This window comes from Zootoca vivipara, chromosome Z (assembly GCF_963506605.1).
Source record: "Zootoca vivipara chromosome Z, rZooViv1.1, whole genome shotgun sequence".
NCBI lineage: Eukaryota > Metazoa > Chordata > Lepidosauria > Squamata > Lacertidae > Zootoca > Zootoca vivipara.
The window spans coordinates 11,374,894-11,396,103 of record NC_083294.1 but is presented as its reverse complement, the minus strand read 5'-3'; the positions used below and the strand labels follow the sequence as shown (position 1 = coordinate 11,396,103).

At 44.1% G+C, this 21,210-nt stretch overlaps 1 protein-coding gene across 4 annotated transcripts in view; it reads left to right on the top strand.

Annotated features, from left to right (window-relative positions):
- The first annotated feature begins 8,663 nt into the window (after positions 1-8,663).
- The window catches only part of GAPVD1 (GTPase activating protein and VPS9 domains 1), a 53,142-nt gene continuing 40,595 nt past the window's right edge, over positions 8,664-21,210 (top strand). For 2 of the 4 annotated variants that reach the window (XM_060270352.1, XM_060270350.1), the window contains exon 1: positions 19,097-20,157. In XM_060270352.1, coding sequence (XP_060126335.1) covers positions 20,055-20,157 — 103 coding nt within the window. In that variant the 5' untranslated portion in view covers positions 19,097-20,054. Of the gene's footprint in view, positions 8,772-9,819; positions 11,112-19,096; positions 20,158-21,210 lie in introns of those variants that run through there. The other 2 variants (XM_060270353.1, XM_060270354.1) reach the window with 2 other exon arrangements.

Here is a 21,210-nt window from a genome sequence, read left to right as displayed (position 1 = left end):
TTTCCCAGACAAATTTTGTTGTTGTTGTTGTTGTTTAGTCGTTTAGCTGTGTCCGACTCTTCGTGACCCCATGGACTAGAGCACGCCAGGCACTCCCGTCTTCCACTGCCTCCCGCAGTTTGGTCAGACTTATGTTCGTAGCTTCGAGAACACTGTCCAACCATCTCGTCCTCTGTTGTCCCCTTCTCCTAGTGCCCTCCATCTTTCCCAGCATCAGGGTCTTTTCCAGGGAGTCTCCTCTTCTCATGAGGTAGCCAAAGTATTGGAGCCTCAGCTTCAGGCTCTGTCCTTCCAGTGAGCACTCAGGGCTGATTTCCTTAAGAATGGATAGGTTTGATCTTTTTGCAGTCCATGGGACTCTCAAAAGTCTCCTCCAGCACCCAGACAAAATATGGAGTATATAATTAAGCAGACAAACTGTGTTATATGGTGTCATAACACAGTTCATTCCATGTAGGAGAAAACGGGGAGGCTAAATACAGACTCTTCAACCCAAGTAGTTAATGGTACTAGTAAGACAGTAGATTTGCCCTACAACAATACTAGCACCATTCCCTTGTAACCAACAGACTGCTGCTGTTTTTTGTTGGTGTTATAAGAATTTTGAGGTCATATATATATATATAATAATTGTTCATAAAACATGTACATGAATGTACAGAAACATGTCTGAAGCAGCACAGGAAAACAGGCCTGACTGACACCATTTTGACTCTCTCTGACCAGGTGTTCCTCTGCAAGGAAGAAGTGGGGTGGGGGGAACCTTCTCATTGTCTCAGGTATCTGAAGAAGTGTGCATGCACACGAAAGCTCATACCAAAATAAAAACTTAGTTGGTCTTTAAGGTGCTACTGAAGGAATTTTTTTATTTTACTTCGATCCAGACCAACACGGCTACCTACCTGTAATCAGGAATTAAAGTGATAACCCTGGCATCCTGATACCTGAGTGCCAGACAAAAGGGTGTGATTAACTTGGCTGGGAAACAGGGAAATGTAAATATCTCTCAATTTTGTTGATTAGGTTTTGGGGGCAGGGGGCAGGGTCCAGACTGCTCATATTACTGCCACCAGACCTCCCCGTTCATGATGTACCTATGATGAATCTAGGGAGAGCGGTCTTGGGCTACACCCCTTCTGTGACATATGGATGATGCTTCTGGGGGGTGGGCTGAAACCAATTTCAATTTTCTTTTTAAGGGCAAGACACCTCTGTTTGGGGTCCCTTCCTTGTTCTCCTGCGTGAGAGGAAGGACCCTGTTGCAACAGCGAAATAAAAGTGCCTTGCTTCGTACGTCCTGGTTTGGTCTCTGTTATTTGGTGGGCAGGAGACGCTTAAATTCGTCTGTTTGCCTGGATCCTTGGGCTCTCCCTGTGTCAGGATCCATTTCTCTGGGTTCATAGGAACCAGCTTACATTTTACTTCAGTTGGGTTCCAGCAATTTCCACATGCCTGCAAATTCAGGTTCCACGATCAACAGTGATTGGGAGGCTTCCAGCAACAGTTGCAGTACTTGGGACTTTCTGATTAGAGAAAAGGCCAGGAAGAGGTGATAGGTTTATGTTGAACGTGTGAAGGAAAAACTTAAACTCGTAGTAGCAGAGTTTCCAAAAATAGACCAGAGGCAATATTTTATCCAGCAGAGCTTGTGCTGAAGGCAAATGAGCATAATGGTCACAAATCCAAATACTGTACATTCAATATTGGCACAGTCCATAAAAATCCAGTTGCAACATTCACAAAAACTTAAAAACTTAAGACTAAACCTAACACTAAGCATTCTATGTACAGAACACGACACCAGAAGGAAGAGAGAGAGAGAGACACACACACAGAGAGTATAGTCAGCATGACCTTAATTGGAAGAGAGAATAGAACTAGTTCCCAGAAGGTATAACCCAAACAATTATTAACCCTTCTGCTTGCTTCTCACACAGAGTAGCTTCTAGAATCCTCGTGTATTAAAAAGAATAGGAAAGATTTCTATACATCAGATCTATACTTTCTGCACTAAGAAATGCAAACTGACAGTTTATAACATTATGCATGGCATGTAGAAAGTGAATAGAGAGTGCTTTTCTCCGTTTCTTGTAATGCCAGAATTTGTGGGCATCCGATGAAGCTGAATGTTGGAAGATTCAGGAAATAAAAGAAATTGACTTCTTTCTTATGGAACTCACTCCCACATGCGGCAGTGATGGCCACCAACTTAAATGGCTTATTAGACAATTTCATGGAGGAAAAGGCTATCCATGGCATGATGGACATTCTCTGCTTCTAGTTCTTAATTCCAGTTGCTGGAAACGGCAGAAGGGGAGAGTGCTTGGAAACGGCAGAAGGGGAGAGTGCTCCTGTGCTCAGGTCCTGCTTGAAGGTTTCCCATTGAGGCATCTGGTTGGCCACTGTGAGAAGGGGGTGCTGGACTAAATTAGCCACTTGGCTGATCTAGCAAGCTCTTCTTATGTTTTTACTTTTCACCAGAATACTACAAACAGACCTGTTCCCCATCCCACCCAAAATGGACTTATTGCAATAAGAAAAGTGACAGGAAAATTAAATGGAAAGTGTGGGCTTACATTTGCTTGACTCAGTGTTGCTTAGTGTCCCTGCAAATAAATCAAAATGCATGTTCAATAAATAGCCTAGATCAGGCATAGGCAAACTCGGCCCTCCAGATGTTTTGGGACTACAATTCCCATAATCCCTAGCTAACAGGACCAGTGGTAAGGGATGGTGGGAATTGTAGTCCCAAAACATCTGGAGGGCCAAGTTTGCCTTTGCCAGGCCTAGGTTGTTTAACCTGCCTGCAAACTTCCAAATCAATGTGAGTGCTCAATTAACAGGTTGTCTGAAAGTGGCATAACTGTTCATGAGAATGGCAGCCTCATAAAAACAGTGCAATAGCTTGAAGGTATAAGGTGTTGGGAAATATTCAAAATTGCATAAGCTTTCGTGACTAGGAAAAAAAACCAACTTGCAATTTCCCCCTTAGTCACAGGAGTAGCAACTCCAGTTGTAGGCGTGCCCCTGCTTCTGACATTAATTTATGCAAAAGAAAAACTCTTCAAACCATGATATCAAGTACTAGCTTGACTGGGTCCATATTTGCTGGCAACAAACTGTTTTTATGGGTAAGATAATCTTTCTGCTTTATGTCACTGCATAGAGGTAGATAAGACAAGGAAGATGATCCTCCACACACACACACATGCAGTAGTCACAGATGATTTTTTTACACAAAGCATTCACAGGCACGTCCAAAGTCCGTTTTGGAGGCCAAATTCAGCCCCCGGCCAGTTTTATCCAGCCCCTGGGGCAGTTTATTCATTGGGGTCAAATCCTTAAAAAAAGCTCAACAACTTCAATCTTTTAAAAAGCTCAGCAACTTTGGGGTAGAATCGGGGGGGGGGGGAGGTTGGCCCTCACGCATGTTCACTTCATCAAATCTGGCCCTCTTTGAAAAAAATTTTGGGCACCCCTGGCATATAATGTCCAGCTGAGAGTCCCCATGAGAAAAACAGACATAACCATCCACTGAAAGGATATTGTTTAGGTAGAGCGTTTGAATCTTAAACACACTTAGTTTTGGACACTGTAGGTGGTATCCAATTACGGTCGCTTTGCTCTTTGTTTATTTGCACAAAATTTGTGGGGAGGTTAGACAACAGTCACACCATCTTTTCTAGAATATCCATTCTGATTGTTTGCATAAAGGCTGCCTCAAGCAATTATTATCCGTCACTTTCCAGTCCATTTTCCTGTCACTTATTATAAAAATTCTGATGGGATGGGGGAAGCAGGTTTGTTGCACAAAAGCACCAAATCAACTTCAGTTGCACAACCTGGATTTAAGGCTAGTGTGGTGCAGTGGTTAGAGTGTTGAATTAGGACCTGGTAGACCAGGGTTCAAATCCCCCTCAGCCATGAAGCTCACTGGGTGACCTTGGGCTATTCACTTTCTCTTAGCTTAACCTACCTCACAGCATTGTTGTGAGAATAGAACAAGGAGTGGGGAAACCATGTATGCCACTTTGAGCTCCTTAAAGAAAAAGTGGAATATAAATCAAATAAATATACAGTATAAATTTGCCAGTATGTGATTGCATCCCACCTGAAAACAGCAACCGTCTGGAAGCCTAAGCCATCCTCAGAGTAAACCTATTGAAGTCAGTGGACATTGATTTCAATTGGTCTTTTCTGACTTAAGTCGAATACCACCCAGTGGGAGTGGGACTAATACCTGAATAAATGTACATAGTATGAGTCACCCCACCGTTTCATAGTGTTGCACCATATCCTGCCATTCAACTTCCTAGCATTCATCCAGGATGAGGATCAGGGAGCTGTCCTAGGGTTACTTGAGCACAGACTTCCTCAACTTCCTCAGCTGCCTTCAGGAAGAACCTGTGAAGCCTGTGAAGCCTGTATACATATAAAATATAACAAGACCTGTACCAAGAGGATTATATGACTCTAAGATTCTATAATTATATGATTATAAGAGAGGTTAAATTCAGCTTAACGCCACTAATGTGCACATCTTCCTCCTAGCTCAGTGATGGCGAACCTGTGACACGCGTGTCAGACGTGACACGCAGAGCCCTCACTGTTGGTTTTCCCCCATTCGTTCTCCCGCTCCTCCTACAGCTTGTCTCTGCTAGAGCTTGTCTCCGCTGTTAAAACCCGGATCCTTTGTTGTTGTTGTTGTTGTTGTTGTTGTTGTTTCTGGTAGCCAGAGATTGGTTTTTAACCCTTTCTGTGCTGTTTTTTTCTGGCACTTTGGCAGACTATGATTGGGTGTAACAGTGTTCATTTTTTAACCCGTTCTGTGCTGGGTTTTTTGGTGCTGCATGTTAGTGCCAGCAAAGGTATTATTCGTCATTTATTTCTGTTCTCTCCCCCCCCCCCAAAAGCAGCTTTGGGGCACCTCCCCCCAAAAAGCAAAGCAACTTTTGCACCCCCCCCAAAAAACCCTCCAAAACTTTGGTTAGCAGCTCCCCCCAAAAAGCTCAACAGCTCTGGGCACTTTGTGATAAAGAAGGGTTTTTTGGTTTGGTTTGGTTAAATAATTAGTTTTTGGTTTATTAAATACAGTTATATATTACAGTTATACATTTTTGTTATTTAAACTAAAAATATCGTGAAATTATGGTTTTTTTTATCGAAGTGACACACCACCCGAGTTATGCTTGGTTTTTTGGCGAATTTTGACACACCAAGCTCAAAAGGTTGCCCATCACTGTCCTAGCTGCTGCTGTTAACTCTCTGCAGGATAAAACAGAGGTGATTCTACCTTTGAAAAAAACAACAGTGTATATACATATATAATTAAATAGGTTTAACAGTCATTCCATCTTCCCAAGGCATAAGTGTAACCAGAATTTATGGGGGGCAGGGAGGCTTCACGTTGGAGGGGGAGAGAACCTCATTTAATTATTTGTATTGTTTTACTTGATCTGCGGGGGCAGCTGCCCCCTGCCCCCTCTTGGATGCACCCAAGACCAAGGAATCCTGAGAGCTACAGTTCTGCAGTGACAGGGATCTTTAATGGAGATGTATCGGTATTCTCACAAACTACAATTCCCATAATTCGCTGGAAGAAAGCATGACGGTTAAAACATGTATAAGCCTGATGTGTCACTATGCAGTCCTCATACAAATTACTTCTGCTCAACAGGATACGAGAGTTACGCTCTATTCCGGGGTCCCACACACTACTGTCATTCAAGGGGAAATCAGAGCTGCAAACAACAGCTGGATGTTGCAATTTAACACCAAACTACTGGCTGTTGTGAAATGTGCCATGTGGTACAGTGGTACCTCGGTTTATGAACACAATTGGTTCTGGAAGTCTGTTCATAAACTGAAGCGTTCATAAACTGAAGCGAACTACCCCATTGGAAGTAATGGGAAGTTAATTAATCCGTTCCAGATGGGTCCGCAGCGTTCATAAACCGAAAATTCATAAATCAAGGTGTTCATAAACCGAGGTTCCACTGTAATTCCTTCTGTGAACAGATTTGTTGCTTAACAATAAAAACGCATGAGACAAACCATGGTATCCAGACCAAAGTCCCCCTTAGTCTAGCATCCTGCATTCCCACAGTGGCTACCCAGATATATATGGGGAGCCCAGAAGGCGAATATGGGCACAACATATTCCTGCTGTTTTCCAGCATGTCTCCCTGATTATTTAACTTATATGCAGAATTCATCATGCGAAAAAAGGCTGGACTGGATGAATCCCAAGCCGGAATTAAGATTGTCGGAAGAAATATCAACAACCTCAGATATGCTGATGACACAACCTTGATGGCAGAAAGTGAGGAGGAATTAAATAACCTTTTAATGAGGGTGAAAGAGGAGAGTGCAAGATATGGTCTGAAGCTCAACATCAAAAAAAAACTAAGATCATGGCCACTGGTCCCATCACCTCCTGGCAAATAGAAGGGGAAGAAATGGAGGCAGTGAGAGATTTTACTTTCTTGGGTTCCATGATCACTGCAGATGGTGACAGCAGTCACGAAATTAAAAGACGCCTGCTTCGCGGGAGAAAAGCAATGACAAACCTAGACAGCATCTTTAAAAGCAGAGACATCACCTTGCCAACAAAAGTCCGTATAGTTAAAGCTATGGTTTTCCCAGTAGTGATTTATGGAAGTGAGAGCTGGACCATAAAGAAGGCTGATCGCCGAAGAATTGATGCTTTTGAATGATGGTGCTGGAGGAGAGACTCTTGAGAGTTCCATGGACTGCAAGAAGATCAAACCTATCCATTCTTAAGGAAATCAGCCCTGAGTGCTCACTGGAAGGACAGATCCTGAAGCTGGCCACCTCATGAGAAGAGAAGACTCCCTGGAAAAGACCCTGATGTTGGGAAAGATTGCGGGCACAATGAGAAGGGGACGACAGAGGACGAGATGGTTGGACAGTGTTCTTGAAGCTACGAACATGAGTCTGACCAAACTGTGGGAGGCAGTGGAAGACAGGAGTGCCTGGCATGCTCTGGTCCATGTGGTCACAAAGAGTTGGACACAACTAAACGACTAAACAATAATTCATATGCATATCTGAACCCTTGCTTTAAACTTTCAAAGGAGCCTTCCTTGCCAATTTGATGCCTTCCAGATGCTCTGAACTACAACTCCCATCAGCCTCAGACAGTATGACAGCCAGTTGTCCAACAAAACCTTGGGGAAGGCACCTAGTGGTCAAAGCCTGTTTTAAGAAATCCCAGTCAGATAATGTGACTGGGTAATTATTTTGGGCAAGGGGAAAGTTGATTTGGGGTAAGAAAGAGAGAATGGGATGGGAGGTTCTGGGTACCATCTGCTCTGGTCCCACCCACCACTATTGCCAGCTCTGTAGATTACAGCCCCAAATGGGAAAAGGGGTGTGTACACAATCCCTCTCTAACACACCATGTTATATCTCCAGCCTTATGGCTAGTGCCACTGAAAGGCCTTAATGATACTACAAACACAATAACTGCAGAACCAATTCAGATTAATGAGCTTTGCTCTTCTTTGCCTGGAAAGAAAACTTGTTCTACACAGACTTTAAACTACCTGTTTGATGTGTGCAGAACTCTGTGAATACATCACAAAATAATTATTTTTCACTCAGGCATATGGTGCCGAGCCTCAGAGCTGAGGACGCAGTACTGTACTGTATGCTTATTTTTCTGTCAGTTGTATTTCAAAGTGCTAGCCCCTCCTACCAGCCCAACATCTTCAAAAGCCAGGACTGAAGCCAAGAGAGAAAATGTGCCTTTGCAGGCACTAATAAAATGCTACTGTATATAAAGCAAGTATCAAGATGGGAGCTGTTGAGGGGTGGGTGTTGGGGTCCACTAATTGAGCCCAAGCTGCCTTGGTCACTGAAAAGCCAACAAATGCCATAGACAGAGGAGATTGCCATAATCACTTGTTTATTCAGCTGACTAAAAAAGAAGGCGAGCCACACTCACTAGTGTGATGGTGAAGCTGCACCAAACAGCCTTTGTTCATACTTTTGATAGGCACCCCCTCTTCTTTTCTCCCTTTCGAGGTTCCTTGCGCTGATCGAAACAGGACACCCTGCCTGGAGACCTTGAAGGGGAGAGTTGCCTGGCAGGGAGGTTTTCCTGATAATCCCCTAGCAACGTTATCTGGTCTTCACTTGTTTGTGGCTCATCCTCCTAAATTCTAAAGCAGGCAGTTTTTTTACATAAGCAAAATGGCATCAGTTAGTTAGGCTAACCAAAAAAACAGGACAAGAACAGGCCTCTGTGGCTTTTCCTGAGACCCCCTCAGGGAGATGTTCTGTAATTTAGAACACTAAAATAGTAGCACAGCATCCCCCTATCCTAAATATGGTACAGCCCCCTCTAACCAACCCCCTTATTTATAGCATGTGTTTCAATTCTATTAAGATTTAGCTGTTTCCCCGCCTTCGGGGCGTGGCGTCCCTCCCCTTCTCCTTTGAGTGACTTGCGCTCGCAAAGCTGCAGCTGCAGCTTCCGCCGCCACTGCCACCTGCTGGCTACGCAAGTGGTGAGCACCCTTCCTCCCCTCTCCCAGGACTACAGTATTTTTCCCAGCCACTCCAGGGCGCTCCCCTCTATCCCGCATGCGCAGTCTCTGGCTCGGGAAGCGAGAGGGAGAGGGAAGGAGCGTCTTGGTGTGGCGGCGGCGGCGGCGGCCCTGCTGGAAGTACCTCGCGCGGGGCGGCGGGCCCGGAGAGACCGAGACGGCGGCGGCGGCGGCGGCGGCGGCGGCCTCGCCTCACAGGTTGGTCCCCTTAGGCTGGGGAAGGCCCGTACCAGGCCGCCCCCCCTCCTCTCAGTAGTCCTGTCCCCTCTCTCGCCCTCGCACCGCCAGGCCCTGCCGTGAGGGGGCTGCCCGAGGTGGGGCTGGTGGAGTTGGTGGGGGAGAAGAGAGGCACACAATGGGTGCAGAGTCCGGCCTGAGCAAAAGAAGGGGCGGGCCTGGTCTAGCTTACACCCGTCTGCGACGACGGCGGCAGCCCACCCCGCCCCGATCTCAGCCTTATACCGAGCCCAACTAAGCTCAGTGTTGTCTGCACTGGCTGGCAGTAGCTCTGCGGGGTTTTGGAGACGCCGCTGGGGGGTTGAACACGGGACCTTCTGCACGCGAGGCGGGTGCACTGCCACTAAGCGAACGACCCCTAAAGCCCCGCCGTGTCGTTTTCCTCTTCGCTGTTCCGCACGCCCCATATTTCGCTTTGGCATCCCTTTACGTTCTCCCTCCCCCCCCTACACTCCTCCCTTCAGCCTAAATTCAGGATACTCCTGTCACACCCCAACCCCACCCCAGTCTTTTGCATTGCCTTCTTTACAGCTTGCACATGACCGCCTATTCTCTCTCTCCCCCCAATCATATTTTGCGTTGGCTTCCCGTCCTCTCACCTAGCCTACCCCCTCTCCCCTTTCAGCCGAAAATCAAGGTGTTCCTATCCCACCTCGTGATTGTCAGCTTCCCCACCCCGCCCCCAATTTCGCAAGGACAGCAGCCCCCTGCCCTTGCCTCTTTTTTCAGCCCATGCACGTCTTATTCCTTACCCTTTCAGTGTCTGGTCAAACTATTCACACCATTGACATTGGATTCTACCCCCCCCAAAAAAAGTCTACAGCCCCTTTAGCTTAAACACAGGCTATTCTTTCCTCACTTTGTCAGTTCTTACCACTGTTGCACTGACACACATACACCCTGCTTTCCTTACAATTTGCATTTGCTTACCCCATCCTTTCAACTTCTGATCAGGTTACACCCTGACCTATATGCACTGACACCCCCCCCCCCTTGCACTTACAGTATCTTAGAAGTAATTTAGCTTACATACAGTATGTCCTTCCTCTGCCACAAGTTACGCTTCCCTCCTCCATATTTTTGTATTGACACCACCTCCTTTCCCTCTCAGCCCTTACAACCAACACCTTATTTTGTGGTCTTGTTGTCGTTGAACTCCAGTTCTCACCAACCCCTAGCCAACTGTACTGGTGGTGAGTGATGATGAGAGTTGTAGTCCAAGAACATCTGGAGGGCCATAGGTTCCTCCTCCCTGCGAAGAATCTGCCTCAGGCTATCACACAGTCTAGTGTCCCAGCATCCTGTTCTCACAGTGTTCTCCCTCAGTTTAATTCTCAGGTCTGAGCATTCCTTCCCTTCCTTATGTGTTTATAGTTTTCATCTACAGTATCTTAACTAACTTATCCTACTCTTTGTGCCTCCACCCCCACTTTAGCCTAAAGTCAGAATATTTCTTTTCTCTTTGCCAGTTAGGATTGTCTCCTGCTGTGTTGTTCTATGACAGGAATCCCCAAACTGCGGCCCTCCAGATGTTTTGGCCTACAACTCCCATGATATATAGCTAACAGGACCAGTGGTCGGGGAAGATGGGAATTGTAGTCCAAAACACCTGGAGGGCCAAAGTTTGGGGATGCCTGTTCTATGACATCTTTCCCTCCTCTTCTTGTTGAAGAAAAGGAATTTTCCTCCAACCTTCAAACTTGTAAGGCTCTGAAGAAAAAGTGTAGGGTAGAAGAGTCCTCCAAATTGGTGGGTGGTGGTAGTGATGGGGGCTGCTGGAGGGAGGGAGAGAATGTGTTCTTAATGTCTAGCACAAAATGTGCTGCTGGGGGCTTATTCTTGGGGCATTTCCAGTTTAAAATATCTCTGGTAATAAAGCTTGAAGCATTTCCCCCCAAAAGAGAAATTCTGCCAGAGATACTAGAGTTTCTTCCCATCTGAGATGACAGTAGTTTGGCATAGATGGGGTCATGGTCTGGCTCAGAATCAAGCAGGTTCACAAAATCAGTCTCTGATAGGTTCAGAGTGGACGGAAGGAAGTATTGCTTCACAATGTGTGTGTAATTAATGTAAGGAATTCAGGACCACAGCATGTGTTGGGTGATTGGCAACCTCTGGCTTAGATAGCTTTATTTCTAAAATCATGGAAGATAAATCTGTGGATGAGGCAAGTGCTATAGTTCAGTGGCAAACACTATGTTTGAATGCAGGGCACCCCAGTTCAATCGCCAGCAGATCATATTGGGGAGAGGACAGGACATGCTGACTGAGATGTTCAAGAGCTGCTGCCAGCCAGAGCAGGTAGTATTATGCTTGATGGGCCAATGACCAGACTCTGTTTTAAAGGTAAAGGGACCCCTAACCATTAGGTCTAGTTGTGGACAACTCTGGGGATGCGGCGCTCATCTCGCTTTATTGGCCGAGGGAGCTGGCATACAGCTTCCGGGTCACGTGGCCAGCATGACTAAGCCGCTTCTGACGAACCAGAGCAGCAGACGGAAACGCCGCTTACCTTCCCGCTGGAGCGGTACCTATTTATCTACTTGCACTTTGTGCTTTTGAACTGTTAGGTTTGCAGGAAGAGGGACGGAGCAACAGGAGCTCACCCCATCACGGGGTTTTAGGTAGCTTCAAATGATCAAAGCCATTATACTTCCATGGAGCCTCTGTGTTCAAAGGCAGTGTGTCCTTAAATACTAGATGGCTGTGTGTTAGGTGGCTACAAGTTGGCAGCAGTGTTGGACAGTCTTGGACATATAAACTAATTATCCCATCCCAATAGTGAAATTATCCCATCCTGTTTGCAGGCAGTAAAATGAGGAGGTACCATTTTGCCAAAACTTATGAGGGGTGGAGAGGAGGGAGGAGCAGTTATCCAAGAGTTTATTGTGGGCATGAGTTCTCGTTTGAAGCACCATGGCTTCTTTTTTGATTTGCAAGCAAATTCATTTTATTTATCCTGTTTATATCCCAACCTTCCACCTGAGGGAGTCCAGCTCTGCTGGCAGACTAGCCATCATTTTGCAACCCCTACATTACCCTGGGTGTTGCATTGTTTCAGGGTATTGGTGGTGGTGAGTAGCAGAGTCTGTTTGAAGAAAGAGCTCTATTTTGGGTGTCAAAATGGTTCTTTTTGTGGGAGAAAGCAAACAGGAAATTTATCAGATAAAACATATTCTATGTTCTACAGTTCCACAAGAGTGTTATGGAGGTTTGTTTTGCATATTTCTGGTATGCTAAGCAGTGGGAAAAATTGGTCTCCAAGAAGAAAGGGGCAAACCTCACGTGTGTGCTTATTAGACAAAGGAGGCAGTGGGGTAGAGGGAAGGATCGCTTGCTGTTTTAAAGTGGCGACTAGTTTGTTCATATGAAAGTGATTTTGAGAATTCACCCATGACATACAAACATTGTTAGACATGGGAGATGATGTCAAAAGGTAACATGATAAGCTGCCATCTAGCATTGTTTATACTGACTGGCAGCAGTTCTCCCAAGAATTCAGGGCGGGTTCTCTCCCAGACCTACCCGAAGATGCCAGGGATTGAACCCGAGACCTTCTGCATGCAAAGCAGGTGTTCTGCTACTGAGCCACAGCCCCTCTGGAGAGTCCCAGGTTGGCAAATTCTGCTTATGTAGGATTTCCTGACCGTCTCTCATCCTAGCACTGAACTTCAGCTTTGCTTCGGCAAGGTGGTTGCTTTATATGCCTTCAGACACAGCCCCAGGGACTTTAGGAGAAAGGTGAACACCTGGGTCTGAGTGATCTTAAATGGGAATATAGCTGTCTTTCTACTTTAAAAAATCATGTCAAGATTTGGATTTTTTTGTTCATTACTCTGTTTAGTAATGTGTCAAGTTGTGTAGTAGAGATGATACAGAGAAAGGTAACGTGGATGATGATCTTCTGCCTTATTTGGAGGAACTGGCGCAGGCCACAAAGGAGGTATTAAATTATATTAACCATTACTGTGTTCTGGGTGGTAAGAATTTATTACATATTGCAAAGTTACTGCACCATCTTCCCCAGAGGCTGATTAGCCATCCTTTATCTGCTCACACATAAAATTTGAGAGAGAACAAATTTATGATTATGCTACTATTCTCTAGTTACATACCTTGTTCTCTTTGAATAGAATGGAAATGATACTATTCACTGTGGATTTATGATTTTCATCCTGTAAAAATCATATTAGATATATTTGTAGCAATGTGGCCTCTTTCTGTCTGTTGATGGTTGAAGACAGGTTTGTAACTATGGTAGCTACTTACTTGCTTGGTCTCATATGGTAACAACTCATGCAGGTTACAAGGTATGGAATATTTGTTCTGCTGCCTGGAACACTGCTTCATATGTGGTGGGATTGCTGCATAGTTCAGAGCTTCTGGACCCATACTTTTTCATTTAAATCAAAGCATTGAGCTTCACCTGGATTGAATCCATGGTGCCTGTGCAGCACAATTTTTTTTTCTGCTGAAACATTCAAAGGGATGCTGCTCTTGTTGCCCACAAAGGCACTCTCAGTACTCGAAGTTCATTGCTAGAACAGATGGATATAAAATGAAATAAACAAATTACTTTACTTTCCCTCAGAAACTTGTTTCACATTTTCCTCCTTTGCTTTTACATGCAGTTGAGCCAGGAGCAGCTGAACAAACTTTACCTGATACATTTTCATTGCAGCAGCATAAACAGTTGTCCATTTAAAACTTACATGTGTGTGTGGGAAACAGAACATAACTTCACAACTATCCAGTATATTGAACATTCCTACCTTCAAACTAGCTTTACAAATATATCCTCAGTTATTAACCTAAAAATGCCATACTAAACATGTTTACTTAGATCTAAGTTTCACTTGAGTTCAGTGGGATTCACCTGTAGGTAAGGGTACAGAATTGCAGCCTTAAAATTTTACATGGCCTGCCAGCCAGAACTATGAAAGCCATGTGTGACTAAAAGGGAAAGGGAACCTACCTTTGATGCTATCTCCATTATCACCTCACATATCACCAGACCCAGGCTGGAGCTCCAATCCTTGGAGCATGGTACCAACTCGGTCATCATGCATAAACCTCTTGGGTTTATGCTTCTTTCAGCAGCCACATTGTTAGCGGCCTCCCATTGGAAGTCCAAATCAACTCCTTCCCAAGAGAAGTTGCTAGTAAAAGTATGGGACATTGCACTGTCAAAACATCTGACACATAAGTGGAAAGTCCTTAACTGTTCATTAAAAAGAGTCTTTATTTCACATGGTTTTTCTCCTATGTTAATCAAACAGCCCACTAAACCCCCTGTTTTATGGATAAACATGTGGAGAGGCTTTATTGAGAACTGAATTGACTCACCCCCCCTTTTAAAATATGCGATAGTTGAATGCTGTACATATTGTATTCTCAGTTGCTTTCAGGTTTTCCTCCCCAGTGTACAGTGGTACCTTGGCTCCTGAACAAATCAGCTCCCAAACACCGCAAACCTGGAAGTGAGTGTTCTGGTTTGTGAATGTTTTTCGGAAGCCGAACGTCACTGGCACTGCTTCCGCTGCTTCTACTGCTTCTACTTGAGTGCAGGAAGCTCCTGCAGCAAATTGGAAGCCACACCTTGGTTTTCGAATGGTTTTGGGGGTCGAATGGACTCCTGGAATGGATTAAGTTCAAGAACCAAGGTACCACTGTATCTCTTAAAAAATAATAATTCTGCATGCATTTGTATTGTTTACACTTAAAAGTTTTCCTGTATTTTATTGTATTTTCTCTCTCTCTCCCCAGGATGAGCTTAAATTATCCAGTTGAATTCAATGGATTTTAATTTGACTGTATTACACCCTATTATTGCATCCTGTTTTTAAGTGTTTTTCTGCTTTCATTCTTACTCTAACCATACGGAAATGTACAGAATCCTGAGCTGGGAATCCTGCAGGCCTGGGAAAATATTTTTCAGGTTCCTATGCATGGTGTCAGAAGAAAATATTTAGACATCTTCTGTGCTGGAAGATGGATATCTGTTTTCTTGAGTGGTGCTAGCAAAGAGTCTAGATGCCCAGGATCTTCTTGGCCCTGCATAGTGGACACTAGCATCTTACTGTGACTATGCGGTCTATTGATGGTATGTTTTTGTTGCTGTTTTATGGGTTATTGTTTGGCAGTTGAAGTTGTATCCAATTAAGTTCTACCCACAGTAGATGCATTGAGATTAATATACCTACATTAGTTTATCAGTATATTAATTTCAGTGGGTCTGCTCTAAGTAGATCCAACATCAGAATCATAGAATTGTAGAGTTGGAATGGACCATGAGGGTAATCTAATCCAGCTCTCTGCAATGCAGGAATCTTTGCCCATTGTGGGGCTAGAACTCACAACCATGAGATTAAGAGTCTCATGCTTTACCAACTGAGTGATTATTATTAGTATACTGGATGCAACCTGGTTTGTGTGTGTGTGTTCAATGCTTTGTGCTTTACAACTTGGTAAGTCACTTGGAGATACTTTATATGTCAAGATACTAGTAATACCAGAACATAAGAAGAATCTGCTGGATCAGGCCAGTGGCCTATCCAGTGCAGCATCCTGTTTTCACAGTGGCTCAACAGATTGCTCTGGGAAACTTGCAAGCTGCACTTCAGTGCAGCATCCCTCTACTTACCGAGGTAGAACATAGCCATCATGGCTAATCCTCTTTTAAAGGATTAATCATACTATCCCTGCTCAGGATTCTGACTGCATTGCCAGACATCCTCTGCACTTTAGTATAGGACAATTGCAAGTGGCTCAGTATAGAAATAGTAAACCTTGCCAATGGGCAAACTGCCAACAGGGCTAATGGAGGGGGAAATGGGGTTCATAGGAGCGAGCATCAAAGTTCAAGGTGAACTATGCAGATTGGGTGCCTGTGAGATTCTGTCCAGCCCTGGCAACCACCCTACAAAAGCAAGCCCACTGACCTTCATCAATCTGGGTGTTTATAAATGTCAGTTCATGCATGTATTTCACCCTTGCAAATAAGTCTGCACAACTTACTAGTCAGCCTGCTGCCATATACCTGTATTAGTCATTGGTGCAAGCTTACAGTATAGAAGCACCAACTCCATTCCTGTTTGCCAGTGTTCTCCCTACCTTGTTTTTCTCATGGCAGTTCCTTGATGCTGCAGATAACCTGATTTTTAAGCTTAATGTATTTAACAGGCTAGTATTTGGGTGGTGCTGGTTTAATAAGGAAGCTTTCTTTTACTCAGGTGACTGCTTTGGGTAGGACCCAATCCCAAATAAATCTTTTAAAAAAATGTTTAAAGTGTTTTTAGTTACGGTACTATGGATATCAAGCTTATCCAACAAAGTTCTAATGAACCTACCGGTAGATCAGTCTTTTCCATTGACTTCAGTGGATCTGTTCTGAGTAGAACTAACATGGAATAGCACCGTAGAAAGTAGAAGCTATTTTTCATAAATGATTTCAGCTGTAACAGGAGTAGGGGATTGTTTCAGGTTCGTCTTAAATATTTTTGATATAGATGGATTAGTATTGACACTGCTTTGCCTTGGTTTGCTTTGTATTTGATGTGACCATTTCTGCATTGGTAAGTAAATCTTTTACAGTATTGACTGCTATGGCCATGTTAACACAAAGCAGAAGGCTTTCCAGGAGTTGGGGGAACATAGCTTTTGGAGGGTTTTCTTAAGGGGAAAGGGGTGGGAGGAAGAATAATAATGGTAACAGCCTGCTGGATCAGGCCAATGGCCTATCCAACCCAGCATCCTGTTCTCAAGTGGCAAATCAGTTGCAAGCAGGACCCAATTATAAGAGCACTCTCCCCTCCTGTGGTTTCTAGCAAATGGGATTCAGAAATATTTTTGTCTAAGCCTTTATCTGTCACAGTTCTAAAAATTCACTCCCTCTGTGGAGGGACCAATAAATTATAACCCTAGAATGGGGTGATAGAGAGAATCAAGTTTGATTGGGTGGGCATTACCAAGGGCAGATCGGAGTTAGCCCCCACTCTATAGTGTGCCTTATTGGACCCTTTAGTTTATCATATGTAAGGGAGCAGCTCCCATTCATTCCCTAAGTTAAGCGCTGAGCTTTGAAGACACTTGCGCCTCCCCCCCCCCCCAGGATAGGAGGCTTAGCCCTCACTACCAGCTTTTTCTTCCATGTCCTGCAGTATATCCCTTTAATACTCATCCCTGACTATAGCCAAGTTTTAAATGCATTTGCCCATATCCTCCCACCTATATTCCCCCACCCCACTCCTTCTGTTTTCCCCATTGTTCCCTTATAAGATAGGCAGGGACTGTATTTTTTTGCCTATGAAAGTTTGTAAGGTACCATATATGTAGGTGACACTGAATATATTATAAGTAATAAGCACCCTCTCTTTCCACATGCCCACCTGGCACAGTAATGGCTGGGTTTTTTTGCTGAAAATTTTATATCAATTAGCACAAGCTTTTAAAAGCAGCTCCTCTTGGACTGCAGGATCAACCAAGTCCTGTGTGGGCTGCTCCATTGTATGTCCAGCATGCCTCATACAGCCTAGAGCATGGGTAGGCAAACTAAGGCCCGGGTGCCGGATCCGGCTCAATCGCCTTCTAAATCCGGCCCACGGACGGTCTGGGAATCAGTGTGTTTTTACATGAGTAGAATGTGTCCTTTTATTTAAAATGCATCTCTGGGTTATTTGTGGGGCTTAGGAACTCATTCATTCCTACCCCCCCAGAATATAGTTCCAGCCCGCCCCAGAAGGTCTGAGGGTCAGTGGACCGGCCCCCTGCTGAAAAAGTTTGCTGACCCCTGGCCTAGAGGCTGAGAAAGCCTGACAGGCTTGAATTATCTCATTTAGCTTTGTTTTTTTTAGCGATCTTTGATCTGTAAATGCAGAAAAGCCTTTTCCCTCCTCTTTTGATGTCATTTTGTACCAAGCTGTCAAAATGAATAGATTTTGAGTGCTTTGAGGTGTGACCAGTGCTATATTGTTGTCTGTTTTCAGCATTTGTCAAGCTCCACATTTCTTTGGTTTTGTCATATTGCAAGGAGGGCATCTCCTGATTTTTATTTTTATTTTAAATCCTTCATCCACTGGTGTTTGGGGCCAGTTTGAGTTTGATGAGATATTTGCAGTTCCAATACTCATGTGACCTTTCTGATGTGGTAGCCATGCCTTTTACTATTTTAAACCCAGAATCTGTACTTGCGTGTTTAAGGTGAAAACTGGAGTGGAATATCAGAACTGGTACTTGGGAGCTTATCGGAATCCATGTGCCTAAATGCCAATGACTGCTGGTGTTCTATAGTTTCTTATGTCTTCATAGAATTTAAACTGTTGATTATAGTGAATTGAAAATAGTTGTGCTGGTTCATATCTTCTTGCATGAGCAGCTGTAATGCCTCTGCAAAACCAGCATTACAGTGTGCAGTAAAATGTATAAATAAATGCTTGAAGTTATTCAGTGATTTTCTACTGGAAGTGGGACATAAATCTTAATAAATCTGTGCCAAGAGTTCAGTCCCAATGGAATGTTAGCTTAGCTGTTGCAGAGTGACTTTCTTAAAGTGACCCCACATGTGGAAAACACATCGGAATGGCAGGCTCAAATGATTAATTTTTTTACCAGGATGATACTGCAAATGAGATCCTAGGTTCCTAATAGATGACAGCTCCAGGGCTTATTCCCGAGGGTAATACCATTTATAATAATTTTTGGTTACTTACTGTGAATCTGTGAAAGGTAGCCAATGTGATACCTTCTAGATATTGTTGGACTACAACTCTTATCATCCCTGTCCATTGGCCAGTGCTTGTTTTGAGGCCGTACACACTGGTATGCCATACCGCCACCTATTTTTTCCTTGCCTGCTACTGCCACTTTTTTCATGGCACCAGGCACAAAGTGCTTTGGCGCAGTCCTTTAATGATTGCCGTAGCGCCTTCCAAGCAGGTGCTTGCTGATAGTAAAAAGGTTGTGGCAGACCCCAAGGTTTGGCGTGACCCTTTTATGACTGTGAAGCACCTTCCTGGAAGATGCTTTGGTGATCATAAAAGGGCCACACCGGGAGGCTGTGCCTGCTGCTGCAGAAAATGGTGGCCACAGCAGGCAAAGGTGCAATTGGGAGAGTTGGGGGTGGGTGCGAGCAGGCAAACAGCAGTGGTATGGGATAGAAATACAGCACTGTCATTGGCCATGCTTGGTCTGCAACAATATATCTAGCGCAGGGGTCAGGAAACTTTTAGCAGGGGGCCGGTCCACTGTCCCTCAGACCTTGTGGGGGGCGGACTATATTTTTTTGGGGGGGTAAATCAATGAACCAATTCCTATGCCCCACAAATAACCCAGAGATGCATATTAAATAAAAGGACACATTGTACTCATGTAAAACACGCTAATTCCTGGACTGTCTGCAGGCCGGATTGAGAAGGCAATTGGGCCGCATCCGGCCCCCGGGCATTAGTTTGCCTACCCATGCTATAGTATAGGGCATCATAATGGCCATCCTTTTTATGCCCCTGGGATCACTTTAGAAAGTAATCTGTAGCACTTAACATATTGTTAGAATGCAATCTCTGATTCTTACATTTGGGACATGTAGCAGGCACCTTATCTTAAGTACAGATTTATTTGCACAATGTAGTGGTTTTCAAACTGTTCTTCAGGAACATGGGACAATTTTTTGAGCTTATTGAAGAGGAACCTCCCTGGAGGTTGGAGGTTTTGAATGTATTGTCCTAGTGCGTCACATAATTGTGCTTGAAATGTTAGTCTACCATACTCTAGTCAAGAAGACTTCAGTGAGGTAATTCTGAAGAAAACTTGTTGAGAACCAAAAGTGGTAGAAATCCATTACACTGTCAGTTGCGAAGAGCAAAAGCTCTTTATGCATGTGGCCTAATGCACTTACGGCCTTGTGGATCGTGTGATTTAAAATAATTAATCTTGGGTTGTCCTTTTGGTGCTGAGGTCGTCTGAGGGTGCTATAGTGCAGGGGGTGGTTGTTTTCGCCTTTTGAACGCAAAATATGAACAATGCAAAAGCAAATTATTACAGATTTTCATGCAGAATTGCCAAATAGATATTTCCCCCCTTTTAGTTGAACTCCTTAACTGTGGTTGTACTATGTTCTTTTTTTAAAAGAATCTGCCAACACATTTCATGCCACTCTCTGTTTAAAAACAAGTGTATAGTCAACTATTTTTCTAGCATAACACAAGTGCAGCATGTAAAACCATTTGTAATATTTGTTTTAGAAACCTGATGAGAGAAGGAACTGCCATGGACTGCAGCGATTATTCTTACTTAGTGAGAGGATTTTCCAGAGCAGACTGTTCTCTCAATATCTACAAAGGCAACAGTGAAAGTGAGACCAAAGAACACAGTCATCTTGACAGGTTTTTTTTAATTCCCCTTGGGCTTCCCATTTCACTGAATTCAAGTATCACTTTTATTCACACAGCCAACTTTTAAACACTTCCAAAACAACATAGGGTTGATGTCTTGTTCTGGTCTGTAACTGGCAGACGTACAGGTGGAGATGGGGAATGGTTTTTTTAAAAAGCTGGGGAGTGGGAGAACGTTTACCTTATGGAGCCCAGGGCTCAGTTTTTTGTCTTTCAAATGCTGAGGCCCCACCAGAAGTGGTCTTACAGTGAGGCAAGGCAGAGGTGGTCATCTCAGATGGGTGAGTTTTGAGCACTTAGAAGGGTTTGGAGTGAAAGACTCCTACCTCATTTGGGGTAGAAAAATAAATCCTTGCTCCCATAAGTTTCAGCGGGGCTTGAACATGAAGATAGTATCCTTTGAAATGAATAATGGCACAGTGGAGCTTTAGCACAATTCCCACACCATTTCAGTGGAGAACCTGTTGTGGTCTTCCCAGTACGTTATCCTGTGTATTTATTGGTGGAGTGGGGCTAGGCAGATTTTGGATTTTCAGCTTCAAGCAGCCAGACATTTTGATCCAGCTGAGGCCCCCAGGATCAAACATGTTTGTACCCACTGTTAGTCCTACTCACTACCTACCCATTGGGAAAAAAATGGACATTTGACTATCTTAGACCCATTAATTTTAGAGGGTCTTCCCTTAGTACAACTCAGTTGGATAGAAAATCAGATCTCACTGCGGGAGGCAGTGGAAGACAGGAGTGCCTGGCGTGCTGTGGTCCATGGGGTCATGAAGAGTCGGACACGACTAAACAACAACAACAAAGACCCATTAATTTTAGAGGGTCTTCTCTTAGTACAACTCAGTTGGATAGAAAATCAGATCTCTTATAGTTGGATGCGGTAAAACATTTCACCTTCTGGTCAGCTTGAAATGTTGTTTTATGTGGCTGGATGATATGTTGGATTTTTGGGGGGTGGGGTGGGGGGTCTTGGTTGAGACAGTGGAGTGTGCACAGTGTCTTACTTT